The sequence below is a fragment of the Lithobates pipiens genome, unplaced genomic scaffold, assembly GCF_037356315.1.
Source record: "Lithobates pipiens isolate NorthernLeopardFrog02 unplaced genomic scaffold, aLitPip1_a1.2 Scaffold_28, whole genome shotgun sequence".
Lineage (NCBI taxonomy): Eukaryota > Metazoa > Chordata > Amphibia > Anura > Ranidae > Lithobates > Lithobates pipiens.
The window spans coordinates 114,411,931-114,433,967 of record NW_027507789.1 but is presented as its reverse complement, the minus strand read 5'-3'; the positions used below and the strand labels follow the sequence as shown (position 1 = coordinate 114,433,967).

The 22,037-nt window shown below is 43.4% G+C and overlaps 1 protein-coding gene across 2 annotated transcripts in view; it reads right to left on the bottom strand.

The window, feature by feature from the left end:
• Nucleotides 1-22,037, bottom strand: part of ZNF385C (zinc finger protein 385C) — a 619,764-nt gene that overhangs the window by 123,426 nt on the left and 474,301 nt on the right. For both annotated transcript variants that reach the window (XM_077459559.1, XM_077459560.1), the window contains one exon: nucleotides 3,463-3,605. In XM_077459559.1, coding sequence (XP_077315685.1) covers nucleotides 3,463-3,605 — 143 coding nt within the window. The remainder of the gene's footprint in view (nucleotides 1-3,462; nucleotides 3,606-22,037) is intronic.

Sequence of the window (22,037 nt, the reverse complement as noted above, 5' to 3'; positions counted from 1 at the left end):
GGAATGCTCCAGGAAAGCTATTTTTATGCTGAGCTAATCAAAATAAACACAGCAGATCACAGTGGAAAGTCAAATGGCTTTGTGTGCCATTGGGAAGATAATTAGCTACACCCGATTGAGTTTTTTTTAGGGGGGGGGGGGGGGTGATCCTTTTTCCAACTCTTTAATTTTTTTCTGACATTGGTGATGTTGGTGTTAGATCTTTCACTTGGATGTTATAAGTTGCACTGAGTAAATGCAACTGGATAAAACAAAAACTGTGGCTGTTTTTTTTTTATATTAAAAGAGAAGGATGGAAAACAACAAAATAAAAAACTCATACTTACCTAGGTGGCTGCAGCATGGATCCGAACTGCAGCTGTCCCCCAACAGTTTGAAAAATCATCATCTGTCAGCCTGTCATTGATATACATGGGCTGCTGGCTGCAGCTGTATGCAAACACCTGTGTCTTCTGGGCCGTTTGGTCCTCTTCTCCTGTTCGAGCGAGCCCTTATTGGTACTTTCTGCACACAGCTCCGTCTGTCATAAGCCAGGCTTTGCAGTTGAGCAGAACTTGAAATTCCAGACAGCACATTAATCATCACACATTTTTATGCAGCTCACTCCTCTGAACGGAGTTTGGGGCCCTGATAACACCTCTTGCCCCCCCCCCCAGCTTAGTGCCTTGAAGACAGATGCACCTGTCTCTTTGGCTAAATAGTTTTGCAAAGAAAAACGATCGGCCTTAAAGTGCAACCTCTTCCCTGACAGTCACAGAGGAGATAAGATAATCTTGCTAAGCCTCAGGCCAGAAGCAAGGACAATGCTGGCATTACAGATTTGGAAAAGTCATCCAACAAAGACTCGATTCTCTGTCTATGTTTTTAAAGCTTAATGGAAGAGTCTATCTTCAGAAATGATTTCTGTCCAAAGGGGTTAAAGATATACGCACGTTTGTGACTTTCATAACAAAGATTAACACTCCCATCTCTGGTGCAATAATTTGTCTCTACCATGAGGCACACATTATATAGAAGCTGAAATAATAAGAGTTTAGCCAATGGTAACCCGGACTCAACTTTAGTTTATTACCCAACTTTTAGATATTTTCATTCTGACTGATTGTAATTGCCAACATCGTCATCTATATAAAAAGGAGGTCCTTATAGACTTAACAGTATTCAATAAGAGCTAGACTCTTGTGCTTGTATGCAAGTGATAGAGAACATAACCATTTTGTACTACAGGGATGTTTATTAATCAACTTATTACTCTACGTTTTGAGCGTCAGCTGTGTTCTAAAGCAGTGCAAATAAAGTTAAAAATAAAGGCTGAAGCATCACTCTTCAATTTATTGCACACATTTGTAGACAGGATATTATTAAAGTACGTGTATATCAAATAAATCTTGTATAAGCTTAAAAAGTGTCTGTAAAGGTAAAAGGCTTTAAGTACAGCTCCCCTCCTAAATACTCACCTGAGCCTGATCCTGGTCCAGCAGCTACTCTCCCCATTGGCTTCTGCTGCTGTCAGTCAAAACCTCTGGGCAGAGATCAGTGGGTGGGGATAAGCCAGGATGCCTGTCTGAGTTGTCTGAGTAGAGTTGTGCCCTTCACAAGTGACCCCATTGGAAGGTGCTTCCTATGGTGGACACTTGGCAGAGGGGGAGGGGCCAGGAGGACTGGTGGGGGGACCCAAGAAGAGGAGGATCTGGGCTGCTCTGTGCAAAACCATTACCATAGCATGTTTGCTATTTTATTGAGAAAACCCAAAAGGTTTACACTCACGTTATTACAATTTCAAACGTCATTTTCATTTTTTTTTATTGGCATCTTTCATCATAATAATACCTGATCACTGTGTTATTATGGTCCTTGTTCAGGCACTTCCTGTTTATGGTGACAATGCAGTGTTCTTGTCTCCCAGTTGGGCTTTTGCAATTGTTACCATGTCAGGAAGGCTTCCAAAATTACAAGTAGAGGTGCCTCTTTACACCAGGTGGACCCATCACAGTGCCACCATACATCAGGTATTCCTGTCAGAGTGCCCCCACTAGCATAATATGTGCCCATCAGAGCGCCCTCTTAACATAAAATGTGCCCATCAGCATCCCCCTTATTTTATGCTATGGTTCACTCTAAAGGGCACATTTTGTTGTGCCCATCACAGTGAGCCTTCACATACAATGTGCCCATCAGAGTGAGCCTTAACATACAATGTGCCCATCAGCGTGCCTCTTAAGAGAAAATATGCCCATCCGTGTGCCCCTGTAAATATTACATCCCACATACCTTGATGGCAGGCAGGGATCAGAAGTCAGCATAGGTAGCTAGCAGGGGCGAGAGCTGCGCTGGGAGTCTTGCTGGGAGTCTTGCTAAAGGAGGCAGTGCACCAGCAAGGAGTGAGCCGGGAGCTGTGATAGCGAACAGCAGGGGGTGCGCACACACATGACATAATGCCTTACCTCACGGGCCTGGCCAGGAGCCATGAGATAGGCAGAAGCAGGGGAAGGACGCACATGCAATGTCATTGCAGCCAATGGCGGCAGAGTGGAAGCACTTTACACTGGCGGCCTGATGGTCCAAACAGAAGCATTGCTCGGCCCATGTTCGAACTGCAGGCTGCCATTTGATGACAGCTGCTCTACATCAATCGAACATACAAGCCAACAAAATCACAGCTGGAGGTCTGACCTTGTCAAACAAATTTAAAGAGGTTTCCAAGCTCAAACTTACCAATAAGCCAGGGAGCAATCGAATTGACCTGTCTAACAATATGCGTTAAGAATAGGGGTTTAGTCTGCACACATTTGCAAATACATGTGTAAGCTACAAGCCTCGTCAAGGCACCCTTCTTTCTGTAGCCCTCCTTTAAGGGAAAAGGGGCACACTGAAAACCCAGCACATAGCACTATGGCAGCAAAGATGTCGGTGCATTGCCTGACCAATATAATCAAAGTGGCCACTGCCCCCTCACCTATAACTGGTCTATTGCAGCAAGGAGCACCAGAAGAGCGACATATGTCAAACAAATACAAAGAGATTTCCAAGCTCATACTTACCAACCAGCCAGCGACCAACAGAATTGACCAGTCTAAAAATATGGGTTAAGAACAGGAGTTGAGTCCAGTGCTCCTTCCTGCAATAGACCAGTTATAGGTGGGGACAGTGGCCACTTGTTTGTAGTTGGAGGTTTGACCTTGCCTTTTTAGATGATTCCACAGAAGTTTAATAGGTCACTTTCTTTGTTCAGTTATATTTCCTGAATACTAGGTTTTAGTTTATTCTGGACTGTGAAGCAGGAGAAAGGCTTGCTTCTCTCCCCTATAGACAGTGCCTTCACTATAAGTCAAATGAATGCTAAGCAGCAAAAACATCTTGGATTTTTTGACTGGCCAAAGTAAATAACATGCTAACGGATGTTTAGACATCAAAAAGGATACAGAGCTATATAATATACAGATAGATTCGGGATTGACTTACTGCATTAAAGTTAGGGAAGAGGCTAAGCGGAGAGACTCCATTGATCCTGAATGTAAGAAGATGCTTAATGTCCAAGTGTGTCTGTATTGGTCTGTTGGGAATCCCTAGAGAAGCCAGCAATTGTCCACCATGAGTAGGAGCACCTGCAACAGAAGAAGCATAGGTCACTTTCAGACAGAAAAAAAAAACATCTCCTCTTAGTACTTTAACTAAGCAGGTCTGGGTCTCGATTTGTTTGGTACTGTGGTATGGAATAACAGTAATTGATTATACTGCTTTATACTGCTCTATGCTATGCAAATAATCAGATATTGTCAAGAAGTCATTAGCTATACTGATTACTTTAGTTACAGACTGCAGTTGCTATATCAGACATGTTTCCTGCATACAAATAAAAGTGCCTCAATTGATTCCACAAGAAACATTGCTTAACCAATAAGAATGATTTTTTTCTATTTCAGGTTAAATTAACACTATCTAGTTTTTCATAAAGGTCATGTTATATGTTAAATTTTCCATTAAATTATAAAGAAATATGAGCGCATATGTGCACATTTTTTCAGTTAAAATAAAAAAAGTACTGAACAGTAAACTGTATACCTTTGTATGACAAATAGATGTCTGTAGAATCTAAAAGCTTTAAAAAACCCTATTATTAATCCAATATCTAACATACATATATAGACTAATTTGATAGGACAGTCCAAACAGCAAAGTGTACAGTATATGCAAAGTACAATAAATGACATCAATCAACCAGACATCAGCTTATTGTAGCCAGACTAGAGAAAGACGAAACTGGAATTGGGTTTTGGGTTCCTGCACATTGCACATCACACAATTTACATGCTCTAAAGATTTATATGTACAATAGATATTAAATCACATTTAATAATTCATTATATTCATGAATTAATACAGAATTTCAAAACCACATCTTAGTCTCAGAGGAGGAACTACCATATCTGCATAGAGGTAAATGAAGTAGTGAATTAAATAATTTAATAAACTTGCAATCAAGCTCATTCAGTAATCGCAAAGAACCATAATGATGCAAAAAAAATAATATATACCGGTATATATATATATATTTGCTAATTGGTCTAACTGTTTTAAAAAACAATCTGCTTGTTACTGATTACTGCACTTTGCATCTTTCTATTGCTCCTTTTCCTGCTTTTTCCTTTTAGGCCCTGAAGTTTTTCACAAGAATTTTTTAGACAGGTGAACAAATGCACATATTTTTAACATGGAATAAAACCCATTGATTTAACCATTTCCAAAAACAGTTACAGTCAAGGCATGTTGTGAATGTTAACCTTCAAAGTTGCTTGCGCATTCAACCGAACTGATAACCCATCAAATGGCTGGTGTCGTAACTGATCACATATGTAACCTCATTGCAACTGCAGATCAGACAAAAGCTAGGGTGGCAGCTTCCTTGGTTGTAAAAGATAGAAGGGTTTAGTTCTGCTTTAAGTCATCCCAAGCCTAGGTTCACATTGCTGTGGGTTCAAATACGTGCGAGTTCAGCTGAACTCGCATGATTTCAACCCGGCAATGCAGTCCGACTTCGGGGGCGATTTGACAGATATCTGTGCAAGTTCCTGCACAGATGTCTATACAAATCGCCTCCTCAAGTTGCCAAAAGTAGTACAGGAACTTTTGGGAATCGGTGTGGCACCACAAAGTCGGCACAGCACCAATTCAGAAGGTGTCATTTCCGGCAATAGCTGCCAATTTGGCATGCAGTTTGACGTGTCAAATCGCATGCCAAATCGTACCATGTGAATCTAGGCTAAAAGTTATAGAAAAGGTCCAGGTGTACAGCAATAGTTCAAATCACCTACTATTTTTCAGAGACATCTTGTTACTGGAGTTCATAACAAAGGAAGAACCATGTTCCAAAATGCCAGATTTCCACGAACATTTAGGGAAATGGTAATATATGAGCTACAGCGGGGAAACTAAGAATGGACAACCCACATCAAAAACAAGTAGATAATCCTACAAATATCCGGTAGTCTTACACATACAATGATCTCTACTTTAACTGACAACAGTTACATGGAAAGGGCTAGTGTTTAAATTGTCAACATATTTTTCCATTCCCATCACCAATCTATCCTATTCTGGGTAACGCTTGGTAACAAGCATGGATAATTTAGGCTTCCAAACATTAACATACGGACCCACAGACAATCACTTGCTTCATTTCTTTTTACTGACTGCCTGTATGAGTAATATTATCCTACGGCTGTCATTATTCCTCCCCTCTGACACCATTCAGCATCCCTTCTTGTCTGGATACCTCTCTTTTGTTTAAATATTTTGTGTAACATGACATAAAGATTAGATATTGAGATGTAGAGGAAATTGGTTCTTTCCCATCATAAAAATACAGGCTGCAGCAGTCTGACAGAGATAAAGTGACCTCTTTCTGGCAAAATGGTCTTATTGAAATCCTTATCAGCGTCCCCAAACTGCTTCTAACTACAGGCATAGAAACTGCAGCAGGCCTCTCAAGCGTGGCTTCGCGCAAATTAATTCAAAATCCCCCAGAGGGGAAATCTGGGAAATGTTTATAGAACGGAAGACTAAATTAAATCTATATTTATAGAAAGAGAGAAAAAAATCAGAGACAGCAAAATCAAACGACAAATGAAAAAGATTAACAGCGCAAGAGTCCCTTAGGGGTCTGAAGTCTTAAGGGCAGCCTTATGAAGGCTTGCAGGACTGCGGATTTTGGCCACAGTCTATCTTATGTCTTGGATTTATAGTTGAATGGAACATAGCATGGGTGCTTCTCATCTGGATCAACCTATAAAAATACAAGGATTCAGCTAGAGGATATACTGTATATAAAAAAGAAGGGGTTTTGTCCCTACCAAGCCAGTGGAGAACCAGAGGACCAAATAAATAGTGATGCAGCAAACAATGTAGGGATAAGCAGAAAAAATATAAAATTTATTGATTACATAAAAATTCAATAAACTCCACAATGGGAGGTGATAGTTAAGACACATGAACAGGACAAAAAAAAAACAATTCAAACATATAAACAATCGTCCGGACGCCAGATATCTATAGAGGAAAATACAAAACACATGACAAAAATACAAACACACATATATTTTAAAATGCCCTGATTATTATTATTATTTTGCCTCAAATGTTCCTAACCAGTATTCAAGTGACAGAATGCTGGATCAGTATGCCTTTTTTCCTTGAAAGGATGTCACAGGATTGTCACATTCTTCCCTTCCAACTTTTTTTTTTTAAGGTTTTTATTAGGTTTTAGACAAACAGCGATAGTACCAGATGGCCTGGTCATACAGAGGTATACAACATTAGGCAGTATGCTCAATCATAGAAAATGACATAGACATCAATGCAAAAGTTACAAAATAGGCATAGTGGTATAAAGTGCAAGTATGCTACCAGGTCAGGGTAAGAACACGTGACCAGATATTACAGATCTCTGGGGCACAGCCCATCAGTGGACAATCAAGGGTGGTACAATCAGTGCTGGGATAGGGTTAGTGGGCTAGCCAGCCATCTACCCCAAATTTTGTGAAAGGTTTTGTTCCTTTTCCTGATTTCAAAAGTAAGTTTATAAAGTGGGATAGAGTCATTAATACGTTTTAGCCAGAGGTATTTCAGGGGGGTCTGCGCACCCTTCCAGGACATTAGAATATATTTTTTTGCATAAAAATAGAGTATGCAGAGCAGTCTCTTGGCCTGGGACAATATGGGTAAATCACCAAAAATGCCTAATAGGCAGTTCTTGGGGTGAAGTACATTTGGGAGATCCAATGCTGATGAGGTAAAGGCACCTACTTCCTTCCAGAAATCCCGGACCCTCGGCCATGCCCAGAAGCAATGTAGGAAGTCGGCCTCGGCCACGGAAGCAGGCAGCCGAGGGCAGGAGACCCATCTTGTGCAACCTGGCCGGGGTGAGGTGTGTCTGGTGGAAAATCTTAATCTGTATGATGCGGTCCCGGGAGGCAATAACAGAGGTTTTATATGTGTCACTAAATTCTGACCATTCTTCGTCCATCAATGCTTCCAACTGTTCTATATCCTCCATGATACTCTCTACTTACAACATGGGGCATCTTCCATTTAATATATCCAAATTTGCCCAGCAACTGTATTATAGCTCTTTATTAAGAAGAGATAAGATTATTTTCCCATTCTCCTAGTATGTATCTGCAGTTGGACATCACATTGAAGACAGAAGCTGGTTGTTTGGTACCAATGGGGTTGTTTACTAAACAGACTCTTCACTTTGCGAGGGAATTATCACTTAGTGATTGAGCTGAAGCTCTGCTCAGTCATGTGCAAGCAAAAATATAGATTTTTTTTCCTTGCCTGTGATTGGGTATCCAACCGTATTTACTATGCTAAGGGAAATTCTTTTGCAAAGGAAACAGCTTATTTGCCTTAAGTAAATCTACCCCAATATCTCTAGCAACCAGCACTAGGCTAGGTTGTAGAGAGCTGGGAAGTTGCAAAGAGAAAAAAAAATAGCAATGCTGTATTATTACTTCTTTAAAGGAATGTTTCTAAAATAAGGATTGCTGGTTTCTAAGCTAAGCCAGCAATAGGCATCTACTTTCATATGAAATAGATACACTTTATAAATACTTAATAAAAAAGCATATAAATGCAATTGTATGGGTGTACTAGTTATTACTGTACAATTTTCATAATAACATTTTATTTGTTGAGTACTTAAGGTGAACCTATGTATTGCTAATGCAAGGCAAAGCGACACGTTTACTTTCCTAATCCTCCCTGTGCCTTTGTTTTCACGGGACTGACGTGGTTAAAAATCATGTGAAGAGAGGGCTTACAGCAGCCACTTTTCTTCCTTTCAATCCTCCGGCTTTGCCCTGAACAGGATCTTTGGGATAACTGCTTGGCTGCTACAGTGACTGTATCTCTCAAGACTTGCAATTCTGTTTTCACTGTTTATCCCTGTTGCTCAATTTCAACCATGACGGGTTTTGCTGTTGTAAACCTACTGTGTGTTGCATCAGGTTGCTGGGACTTGCAGTTCCTGTGTTTAGTCTAAATGTGTTCTCTCTCTGCGTTCCAAGTTTGTCAGACAGCACTTTACAGGCCTGGTGAATATTATGAAGTACCTCTTTGTACTATTTTTTAGCAGTCATTGTAGGCTAAAGCTGGCCATACATTATACAATTTTCTTCTTTAATTTCCTTTAGATTTACCTTCAACTATGTACTGCCTGGTTGCATACAAATTGAAAGTGTTTAGGTTTGACCTCATATTATATGGTTTTATTAAATCTGAAGGAAAATTGTATAATGTATGGCCATCCTAAGAAGACTTACCAGAGACTTGTATAGAGCAGCAGTACTCAAACCAAGGAGGCCCACTTTTCACACTAGTAAGGCCTGAGGTCTTTTCAAGTTGTAGATGAGGCCTGGTTCTCATGTGTAACAAAACTGTAAGGTGAAAATGTTTGACAACTGATGTTCTACAGCATTCTTCAAGAACTTGCTTGATAGGAAGTCAGCTAAGGCTAAGAAAATCTTTTTCTCTAACACTGAACGAATATTGAATAGCTTCACATCTTATAACTCAAACAAATAAACCTAGTCAATATAAATTCAGTATGTACAGTGTAGTCATATTTTTCCATACATAAATTCAGCTTATACCACCAGTGTTTACCTACATTTACCTTCCAATTTCTGTCAACCAACTGAATCTTTGTCAGAAATACGCATAAGCTTTCACTAGTAAGCAAGCCTTATGTGGGCAAATGTTACTATTAACTGTCCCTTTACTGCCCTCCAGGTCAGGCTAACATACCCAAGAAGGTGCAGTCTCTTCTCCCCAAATGTCTGTAAACGAGAAGACTTGCCTGCGGTAAGCTTTTTCCTCAGTAGTGAATGCATATGCATAGTTTTTACAAAGACTCAACTGGGCTTTCCCGTGGTAAATCTGAGGCTAAAATACATATTTAGGAAGCAGTGGCTAATCAGTTTGCACCTCATTTGCTGTCTGATGTCCATAATTTACCAAGTAAATGTGATGCCCACAAATTCAAATGAGGTAGTTCCAAATATTAAACATTTGGATTTCAGTAAGAACTTCACTATGAAACCCAGATCTACATTTATCATATTTAAAATATAGTAAAAGTTACAAGTCACCGCACCCGTTCTGTTTCAACAGCAAATCGTGACTTGATATATACTCATGCTTACTCACATTTATTTACCACAGTTCAAGAAGAAAAAAAATCTTCATTTGCATTTTCCAGCACTACCCTCAGCACCTGTCAACAGGGATGTTTATACGTTTAGAATGTGGAGGGTGAATGACTGGTGAACAGATGAATCTAAACTGGTAAATGTGCCTAGCTGTGCCTTAATTTTTAAAGGGTAACTCCACTTTTGTGGGGAAAAAAATAGCAAATAAAAGAAAAAATAATATAGCGTGTACAATTGCCATACAAGACATATTATAATTGAATGTATTAAAAATTACCTTTCCTTTTTAAACTGTAATTTTCTATAAATGCAATGCAATAGAGCTACATGGAGTTGTTCTGTACACAGAATGTGTACTGACCACTCCTCAGAAACAATTCCGGCTTGTGTGATTGACTCACCAGTTTCCCCAGAAGTCTGCCTAAGATACAAATCAGATTTCAGACATCCCCTGCAACAAAATTGTCATTTTTGGTGATATTTGCAAAAGGGACACGTCTAAATGGATGCAGGCCCGGCAGATTCCCTCATTAGTGCCCTGCAGCTGCCACAGCTGATAGATAATTATGAAACCACTCCCATTAGACCCACAGTGACACAGACAAACACACATGGATTTCTTCAGAATAACAAAAGGTAGGAATCTGCAACAAAGATTGTTATAATCCTTGCAATGTACATAGATCATACAGATGGGATTTTTTTTTTTTGGAGTTAGAGCAGATTCTAGTGGTCTCAATTATCAATAGATTTTCTATATCTGTTGAGAGTTTTGTGATGATGTCTGCACATAGGGCTTTTTAGGTATGGCTAAGTCATGGCCAATACAGAGCTATCTTAGGAACTCTCATTTAAAGTGTGTGTATAACCCAACCTTTTTTTTTTTCCTTAGGTATAATGGTGGAGACTGGAAAGAAAATACCACCCATACACCACATTCCAATTACAGTGACAACAATAGGGTAGGAGCCAAGGGGACTTTCAAGGTCCTCAACGGGACCTGGAGATACAAATGGAACATGAACACAACCCCACTTTGTTGGAGGGGATTCAGAGAGGTAAGGACATTTTTTTTCTTATTTGGAGGTCCAAGAATGAAAGTGTATTGGCAAAAGTACTACAGATATTTAGAACAACAATCTTGGTCTCCCTCTTATTCAATCCCTGGATTATTCTGTTCCAGAACATGTCATCAATTATTTGGCCTTGTTCACACTGTGTGTGGGACATGCACCTGCACTGCTGTCAAATTGAGACCAACGGGTGTGTCCATGTAGCTGCCGTGTCCCTAAACACCTGTGCATCCCATGCGGGCCAAGATGGTCCTTCGCATGGGGGAACACAGAGATACATCCATGTGAACGAGGCCTAAATGAGCTATGTTACCCCATCTGTTGCATGGAGCTAAAATGTTGTGTTATATTGTTAATATAACAGTCCCACAAAAAATACAGAGCCTGCTACTGATGTCCATCTAATCCATTTTCCTGTGATGGTGTGGAAACGGTGCTGCTGAAGTAAAAGCAGAGTTGCCACTCCCAAGTAGGCCCTGCCTGCTTTTACTACAATGGGATGAAAAATGCTGTAAGAGGCATGGCTCTCAGCATTGTCACTGCTAATTCCCAATCCTGAAATATGCCATTCAGCACCTAGTCATACTTACGCCTGCCCGCTGCTTTCTTGATTGACAGCACTGCCTTTCCTAGTGACCCTCCCCTCCAACGCCGGAGACTGCCATGTTCAATTCCTATCAAACAAGACTTGCCGCCTTTTCTTAAAGTCTTCCGTGTTGGCTGTCTGTGATTCATTGTTTTGATTATTATTATTTTTTTTTTTTATTATTGAGTTTAAGACAGACAAACAGACAGTCAACAGGTAACAGTAGACATGCCACAGCATTAGGACTAGACCCACGCAGGGGTCAGTGAGTTGCTTCTAACATTATTAATCTACAACTGTAGCACGTCCACAAGAACAAACAAACAACTAACTTAGTGCTGGGTTGGCTCCCACTCAATTGAGATAACTAAGGACAAATTCTTCAGTCGGGCCCCAAGGGACTATAAAAAAGAAAAAAAAAATGAACTAAACCCATATCAGAGGCTACTATATATAAAAAGTAAATAAAGAAATAAATCAATATTAATCACCTACTGCAACAAAATCACATCCACCCGTAGAGTGGCATTATGTACATGTTCAGTCTGCGGACGCTGTGGAGGCCTCAGCCAGCCACCTGGCCCACACTCTCGTGTATTTTTTGGGGCATCCTCTATTATGGTATGTTTCCTTATAATGTGGAAATACTTTATTGACATGCGTTTTCCACAACAATATTGACGGCGGGGCCTGCTTTTTCCAACATAGAGTGATCATTTTCCTGGCATAGAAAAGTAGGAGTCCTATCAGAGTTCTGTCCGCTATCCTGGGGGCTAACCCCTCTACTAAGCCTAGAAGGCATATCCGCGGGGTTTGGGCTACGTCTATTCCCACCACTTCTTGAATTACAGATAGAACCTGTGACCAGTAGTTTTTAATTGCCGGGCAGGACCAGAAGATGTGTATGAAGTCACCCGGATCCCCAGTACATCTCCAACATTCCGAGGACAGGGAGGTTCTCATTTTATGTAATCTATACAGGGTAATATATGCCCGGTGTAGCATTTTGTATTGTATGAGACAGTCTCGAAGTGAGACCAGGATTTTGAAGGGGAAGTCCCACATGTCCTCCCAGTCCTCGGAGTCCAGCTCTGGGTTGTCCTGTGTCCATCTTTGACGGAGCTTTGACAGATCTGGAGAGGAGACTCTAATGAGGTGCGCATAGAGAACCGAAGTCGGCTTCCTGGCGCATTCAAACCTTGTGACCTTTTCCAGAGCGGATTGCACTGTTTGCGTGTCATTGGGTAACATTTGGGCTTTAAATGCATGGGACAGCTGCATATATCGGAATACATGCGAGGGGGGTACATTATTGTGAGATACCAGGTGATTGAAGGGATGTATAGTTGTGCTGGTTGTGAGGTCAGATATGAGTTTAATACCACATTTGGCCCATATTTTGGGGTCTGGTAGTGAGTAGAGATGGGGTAAGGTAGGATTGTTCCATGGGGGGCGTGTGGGGAGATTGCATTCCGTGGAAACCCCTCAAGTCCCAGTCCCGCCCTCCAGGCCCTTAGAGTCGTGTGCATGGAGGGTATTGTTTTGATTTCTAATAAAGTACTACATTACTTTTTGCTGCATTGGAGAAATATGGTTGTACTTTCTGTATGCCTGTTTACTTGTCCCTTATTGTTAAAACCCTTTAATCCAATTTATATCAGCCTAATATATTCCAGGTGCATCTAAACAAATGGTGCTCAAAGTCTTACAGCTCCCTGTTTTTTGAAAACAGCCAAAACCCAAGCAGAAATGGACCCTTGCCCTTTGCGTAGAAGCAGTGATCTCTCTGCATGTGTCTGACATTCAGTCAGCATTGAACATGAGTATTTGCTGACTAGATAGCTCTGGCTTGTCTGCAGCATGATGCCCGTGGACAGGCTCTTCTACCTTCTAAAGAAAATGGACTTTATAAACTTAGAGCACCTATCATTTTGGAGCACCTCAAATATATTAAGTTGAAAAAAAATAACAAAAAAGTACAAAAGGCGTATGTCATTATGTTCTGTAGGAGAACGAAAAGCCCAGCCATGAAATTAGCTGCCAAATCATTTAGTTGTTTCCTGATGCTAAATATACAGTCTGGCTTATTTTCTTAAGAATTAGGACTTCGGCATTTGTACCTCCAACAGCTCCAGGGCTGAAAAGTCTAATCCATGATTTATGCTGTTTTCTCTATGAGAAAAAAGCTAACCTTATCCGCTTTGACAAAAATGGATTCTTGAAGGAAAAGTGACGTTGAAAGTCAGTGATCTGTTGGTGCCTTTTTTCTTTTAAAGGTTACATTGCCAAACACAGCTATCCATACGAGTCCCTGAATCAGTTTTATCACTAGCGATAATTGTACACTGTAGGTATTAAAAATAGGCTGTAAACAAGCCATAGCCGCTGACACTTCATAGAGCTGTTGGTTGCAGAGATTTTGCAAACCTGCTTGAACACTTCTGGATATTACATTTTCCTTTCTCAAAATTTCAGTGATCCTTTATACATGGCTGTTTTTGACCACCTTTGCTTACCACTACTATGCAGGGGTTTGCTGCATAGTAGAACAATATCCTAAAGAAGAATTTCAAGTTTGGCTTTTTTTACATAGTTAAACTGGTCCAACTTGGTCCAATGTAAATATGCATTGTATATAACATACCTGTGGGATCTGTCTAGAATCCGGAAATTACTGTACTAGACACCACTACTTCAGTGGCTCCCAGGTCCTGAGCTGAGTGGTTGCCCTGCTGCATTGTGAACACAAGAGATTGGCTATGGTGCCCATGCCGAGTGGCCGACTTTCTGTACTCATAAGCAGCATTTCTGTACTCACAAGTAGCAAGGCAGCTGCTCGGGCTGGGACACAGAAGCTAGTGGAGATGACTAGAGTAGTAGTGTCTACTACAGTGATTCAAGAGGGATCCCACAGGTAACATGGACACATGGAATAAAACTATATATAAACCTTATAATGACTTTATACAATAACGATAGGCAAAGTTAACTGGAAAAACTGAAATCACTTTTTAGCAGATTAGATTATCATCCTTTGGACAGGGTCTGAAATGACTAGTAGAATGAGCAGTAGAACTAGAAAACAATAGAAGAGTTTTGGGATTATGGCGGTGACAATGATATTTATCAAAATGTAAAATTTACAGACTTTTATTGATAGTTAAAACATGATCATTTTAGAAAAACAAGGTTAAAATATACATGTCCATAATGTGGTTGTCAGGGAAATAGGAGTTACCTTGTGGGACGCGATCGTGTTAACGCGCGTCAGCGCCCACGAAGACGCAATATGATTCCCAGACGAACGCCTGATGGAGCCTCCGATCGAGTACGCGTGCGCCGGGTAGTACGAACGCATTACGTTACACGTCGTAGGCGTACGAACGCGGTGGCGCGCTCACGACGTAATCCAAGCGCCGTGCCTATTTAAACGTTCACCTGACAGCATCACATTGCTGGTTTATCGTCAGCTCTTCCTGAGTACCCGTGCCTGTTATCTCTGCTACCTGATCTCCTGTTACCGACCCGGCTTGTTTGACCTGCTTCCGATTACTCTCCTGGCTCCGACTTCTGGCTTGTCCCTGATACTCCTTGTCTGCTCCCGGCACCCGACCTCGGCTTGGCTTGACCTCCGTTCCTGGTCTCCAGTTCAGTATCCATCCTTCTTACCTCCGGATTGACCTCCCGTGTTTGACCTTCGGCTTGACCCTGACCCCGCCTTGGACTTCTTGCACAGTTGCCTCCAGAGACTGGTCTGCTCAGCATTTCCATCTACTGCTGCTACCCGGCAACCTGTGCTACTGTGGGCACTGCATCCCTGTGCCATCTCCAGGGTTGCACTGCACTCGGCCGCAAGGGGAGCCCTCTCAGCATCTCGGCCTCCTTACCTCGGTAGTGACAGTATAAACCAGCCAAATGTCAGAGGCCGACAGAGGCAACTCCCCGATAGAGGCCATCTTACGGGAAGTCATGGCCCTGACCCCAGCGATTAAGGGTCTCCAAGAGAAATACCTTCGATTGGAGGAACGTCTGCAGCACCCTCCTGAGCCATCTGTCCTCTCTGGCCAAGATCCTAGCGCTATAGTCTCAACCTCTCCCGAGCCACGAGTCCCTGCACCAGAATATTTTCATGGGGACCGAAGAAAATTTAGAACCTTCAGGAACTCATGCTACTTGTACTTCTCTCTGCAGCCTCAGACATTTACTTCTGAAATGACCAAAGTGGGTTTTACCATCTCACTACTAAGGGACGATCCCCAGACCTGGGCTCACGGCTTACTAGAGCAACGCAGCTCTTCCATTAGTACCTTGGATCAGTTTTTTCAAGCTATGGCCCGTCTATACGATGATCCCTTTCGGACAACTACAGCCGAAGCAACCTTGTACTCCCTCCGCCAGGGCGAGCGGCCTGCAGAAGATTATACAGTAGAGTTCCGTACTTGGTCTGCAGATGTCGGCTGGAATGAGGCAGCTTTAAAATATCAGTACCGGATGGGGTTGTCCGAGGTCCTCAAGGACGAGCTAGCCAGATTGGAGGTTCCCCCAACACTTGAGGAACTCATCCAACTTACCACACAGCTTGATAGGCGCCTACGTGAACGCCGGTCTGAAACCACTTGGACCTTTAACTCTACCCAGGCTCCACCTCCGGCCTGCCCAGCGGCATCCTCTGTTCTGAATGGCCCGTTCCGCTCTCCCTTGACCACTGAAGAGAGGCTTCGCCGCCGTCAGGCACATCTCTGCTTCTATTGTGGGGAATCAGGACATCGTATTGACCACTGTCCCACCAGGCCAAGTAAATCCACCCTCTGCACTCCATGTCATCTCCAGGTAACGAAACCCGCTTCAACCCACATCGCCCTTCCTGTCACATTGACGATGTCAGGTCAGGAGATCCACTTACAGGCAATACTGGACTCTGGGGCCTGCAGCTGCTTTCTGGACTCAACCCTGGCTAAGAATCTTGCTCTCCCGCTTCTCTTGAAGAAACAAAAGCTGACTGTCCGTCTGGCCGACGGCTCCCTACCTAGCTCTGGCCATGTCACCAGGGAAACAAGACCCATCCTAACGACCACAGATTCTGGTCATCGGGAGTTTATCAAGTTCGACGTCCTGTGTTCTCCCATGTTCCCTGTCATCCTAGGAATCCCGTGGCTTCAGGCACACAATCCTTGGATTGATTGGTCCAAGAAAGAAATAGCCTTCACTTCAGCTTACTGCCAACAACACTGTCTGGACCCCGAATCTAGAAACTTGCCCAGCTGTTTGACCGTCCAACCCGTACTCAGTCCCGCTCCTAACATACCAGCAGCGTACCAAGAGTTCAGGGACGTATTCGACAAGAGAAAGGCGGATATCTTACCTCCGCACCGTCCCTATGACTGCCCCATCGAATTATTGCCGGGAGCTCCCATTCCCTTCGGCCGGATTTTCCCTCTCTCCGAGACTGAACTTGAGGCCTTAAGACAATATATAGATGAGAATCTGGCAAAGGGGTTCATCCGTCCTTCCTCATCCCCTGCTGGTGCGGGCATCTTTTTCGTAGAAAAAAAGGACAAGACTCTGAGACCGTGCGTGGACTACAGGGAACTAAATAACATCACCCTCAAGAACCGCTACCCACTTCCGCTCATCCCAGAACTTTTCCAAAGGTTCCACACTTCCCGCATTTTTACTAAGCTTGACCTACGTGGAGCCTACAACCTCGTCCGTATCCGGAAGGGGGACGAGTGGAAGACGGCATTCAGAACAAGATTTGGGCATTTCGAATACTTGGTCATGCCCTTCGGATTGTGCAATGCCCCAGCAACTTTCCAGCACTTTATTAATGACATCCTCCGGGAGTACTTGGACCACTTTGTCGTCGCCTACTTGGACGACATTCTGATCTTCTCGACCACTCTAGAACTCCATAGAATACATGTTAAAAAAGTGTTAGGTATTCTCAGGACCCACGGACTATTCGTTAAGGCCGAGAAATGCGACTTCGAAAAAGAATCTATTCAGTTTCTGGGACTCATCATTTCCACAGGTGGAATCGCCATGGACCCCCAGAAAGTGAAATCCATCCTAGACTGGCCCGCTCCTTCTGACAAGAAGGCTGTTCAAAGGTTCATTGGGTTTGCTAATTTCTACCGGAGGTTCATAAGGAGCTTCTCCACCATAGTAGCACCCATCACGCAGACCACTCGTCAACATATCAAGTTTCTCTGGACTCCAGCAGCACAATCTGCCTTTGACCAACTCAAAACCCTCTTCACTACCGCACCTATCCTGCAGCATCCAGATCCCGCCTTACCCTACGTTCTGGAGGTCGATGCCTCAGAGGTGGCCACAGGAGCAATTCTATCCCAGCGACAAGGTCCCAAGGCATTATTGCACCCTGTAGCCTTCTTTTCACGGAAGATGAGCCCCCCAGAGAGGAACTACGATGTAGGTGACCGGGAGCTTTTGGCAATCAAGACCGCCCTTGAAGAGTGGAGGTATCTCTTGGAAGGTGCCGCTCACCCCATCCTGGTCTTCACCGACCATAAAAATTTAGAATATCTTCGCACAGCTAAACGTCTGAGACCCCGACAAGCCCGCTGGGCTTTATTCTTCTCAAGGTTTAATTTTCATGTGACCTACCGTCCAGGATCAAAAAATGGCAAGGCAGATGCCTTGTCCCGGATGTTCCCAGACTCCTCAGAGAAGATTACACCTAGTACAATTCTGTCTCCCCAGAATTTCCTACTAATGCAACCGGACCTAAGGGCTTCGATAGCACAGGCCTCTAACCAATGTACTGACATAGAAGCTTCTTCCTTGAGAAGTCAAGACGGGCTTCTATGGCACCAGAACAAAATTTTTGTGCCTCAGCAGGCCAGGTTACTCGTACTAAGGACCTTCCACGACCACCCACTGGCCGGCCATTTTGGGGTGCGGAAGACGATTGATCTTGTGCAGCGGTCCTTATGGTGGCCTACCTTAAGATCCGACTGTAAAGAGTACGTTGATTCCTGTACAACCTGCCAACGAAACAAGGGGTCTAACGCTAGACCCTGGGGCCTGTTAAGGCCGCTACCAGTCCCAGAAAAACCGTGGAAGGAAATCTCTTTGGACTTCATTGTGGAGTTGCCCCCTTCTGAAGAGCACACTACCATCTTGGTAGTGGTGGATCGCCTATCTAAGATGGCGCACTTTCTGCCTATGAAAGGGACCCCCTCCGCCTTGGATACCGCAAAAATCTTCATTAAGGAAATTGTCCGCCTACATGGTGTACCCGACAGCATCGTATCAGATAGAGGGGTGCAATTTACCTCCAGGTTCTGGAAAGAGCTCTGTAAGTTGTTATCGATTAGAATATGTCTATCCTCAGCCTACCACCCACAGAGTAATGGACAAACAGAGAGAACCAACCAGACGCTCGAACAATATCTGCAATGCTTTTGTTCTTTTTCCCAGGATGATTGGGCCTCCCTGCTCCCTTGCGCGGAATTCGCGTACAACAATTCAGTGCATGCCTCGACCAACCAATCACCCTTTTGGGCAAACTACGGGTTCCACCCTTCGTTCTTACCCAATACCATTCCTGAATCTACGGTCCCAGCCGTTCAGGATAGAGTAAACCTCATCCAAACGAACTATCAGTTGCTCCAGGATACCATGAAGAAAGCTCAGGAGGAATACAAAAGACATTATGATAAGAAAAAGAGAATTAACCCTGCCTTTAAGATAGGGGACAAAGTGTGGCTCTCTGCTGTGAACTTAAAACTGTCATGTCCTTCTCGGAAGTTGGGACCCAAGTTCCTGGGCCCTTTTGAGATTAGACGTGTAATTAACCCTGTAGCATTCGAACTTGCTTTGCCTAATTCTCTTAGAATTCATCCCGTTTTCCATGTCTCCCTTCTCAAACGTGTCATTTCCAGTCCTTTTTCAGGTAGAGAAGAAGTGCCCCCGCCTCCGGTTCAGGTTGGTGATGAAACCGAATTTGAAGTCGAATCTATCCTTGATTGTCGTCGGAGAGGTAGGACAATCCAATTTCTAATTAAATCGTGGGCGTCAGCGCCCACGAAGACGCAATATGATTCCCAGACGAACGCCTGATGGAGCCTCCGATCGAGTACGCGTGCGCCGGGTAGTACGAACGCATTACGTTACACGTCGTAGGCGTACGAACGCGGTGGCGCGCTCACGACGTAATCCAAGCGCCGTGCCTATTTAAACGTTCACCTGACAGCATCACATTGCTGGTTTATCGTCAGCTCTTCCTGAGTACCCGTGCCTGTTATCTCTGCTACCTGATCTCCTGTTACCGACCCGGCTTGTTTGACCTGCTTCCGATTACTCTCCTGGCTCCGACTTCTGGCTTGTCCCTGATACTCCTTGTCTGCTCCCGGCACCCGACCTCGGCTTGGCTTGACCTCCGTTCCTGGTCTCCAGTTCAGTATCCATCCTTCTTACCTCCGGATTGACCTCCCGTGTTTGACCTTCGGCTTGACCCTGACCCCGCCTTGGACTTCTTGCACAGTTGCCTCCAGAGACTGGTCTGCTCAGCATTTCCATCTACTGCTGCTACCCGGCAACCTGTGCTACTGTGGGCACTGCATCCCTGTGCCATCTCCAGGGTTGCACTGCACTCGGCCGCAAGGGGAGCCCTCTCAGCATCTCGGCCTCCTTACCTCGGTAGTGACAGTGGTCATACCGATATCTTATGTAAATGCTCATGTTATGGTGTCTGTTCCTGACATGTTTCGTCAGTGATGGCTTCCTCAGGGACTTGAAGACCACTAAAGTTTTAAGGACCGAGCAATCACCAAATAGACTCTCACCTGTCCATCAGCAATGAAAAATTGGAGAGAGGACAATGCATGACTACAGGAGACATATATGGACCAGGATAGTAGAAAAACAATAGGTTAAATCGAAAGCACCTGGACCAGAGACCACTGCTGAAAATCAAACTGCAGCCGTGGTATAAACTTGTCCAGATAGCCCTCAGGAATCCAGCCTTGGTTGATTTCCAGCTCCAGGGGCATCTGGTAGGTATAGTATACACATACTGCTCCAAGCTGAACCAATGTAAGTATGTATAATATAGCCATACCTGGAATTATTTGTTAACTAGAAAATGTAGGGTTTAACCTGTATGAAAAAAGAATACTTGATAAAAAGGGATAATAAGTTGATAAGGTAAAAAGATTTTTTTTTAACAAGTTGAGTATGCAGAGTCAAAGCTTTTCTTTTTGTTTTGTATACAGTAGATAAAGGATAAAAACTCTTTCACACTTTTTTGGCTCCTGTTGTGGAGATTTCTGCTAAAGTTTTTGTGAACCCAACAAAGAACTCACATTTTTCTCTGTTAAATATACTTTAATTGAAAGATTTTTTTAATATCTGGTCCATATATGTGAAAAATATCAGAAATTCAGAGCTGTCCTACCTCATGTTCACTCTTTTGCCACGTACACATGAAATAGAACATGTTTCAAATCTGTCCGATGGACTCAATTCGTATCGTGAAAACCGTTCGTCTGTATGCTGGTCTGACGGACCAAATACGACGCAAGGGAAGCTATTGGCTACTGGTTATTGAACTACCTTTTTTAGTCTCATCTTACGCCATCACGTTCAAGTCCATCGGAACGCCGCTGAAAAGTCAGTCGGGAAGTCAGTCGGGAAGACCATCGGACCTAGTCTGATGGGAAGTCCGGTCGTGTGTACGCAGCATTTCTGTTTTATCCAGATGAGCGATATTAGCTCTGCTAGTTCTTACCTTGGACTACAGAATGCAGGACTTTCTGGCAGACTAGGTCCGACGGGATCAGTCCGTCGAACAATCCGATCATTTTTCGTTATAAAAATCCGACGGACCTAGAAATAGAACATGTTTCAAATCTGTCCGATGGACTCAATTCGTATCGTGAAAACCGTTCGTCTGTATGCTGGTCTGACGGACCAAATACGACGCAAGGGAAGCTATTGGCTACTGGTAATTGAACTACCTTTTTTAGTCCCATCTTACGCCATCACGTTCAAGTCCATCGGAACGCCGCTGAAAAGTCAGTCGGGAAGTCAGTCGGGAAGACCATCGGACCTAGTCTGATGGGAAGTCCGGTCGTGTGTACGCAGCATTTCTGTTTTATCCAGATGAGCGATATTAGCTCTGCTAGTTCTTACCTTGGACTACAGAACAATTAGCATTTGACCCTAAATGTCTGTTTGCGGCAATTGTATGTTTTTAGCTGCTTCGTTGAATCTTCATGTCTCTATAATGTCAAATCTTTTCTCACCAATGTACCTTCTTTCTCCTCTGTACCCCCTGCTCCTCTGCCCCACCGCTGTAACTCCCTGCTCATCTGTCTCACCAATATACCCCCTTTTTCCTCTGCCCCAACACTGAACCCCCTGCTAATTTTTCCCACCACTGTAACCACCTTCTCATCTGCCCCATCACTGTACCGCCTTGCTCTTCTGTGCCCCCACTGAAACCCCCCTGCTTATCTGCCCTATCAATGTACCCCTTTTCTCATCTGCTCCACCACTGTACCTCCCTGCACATCTGCTCCACCGCCATATCCCCATTCTGTTTCATTACTGAATCACCTTATCAGCTGTCCTAACACTAAACCCATCTGAACCTATCTGCCCCACCAATGTACCTCCTGCCCATCTGTCTCACCTCTGTAC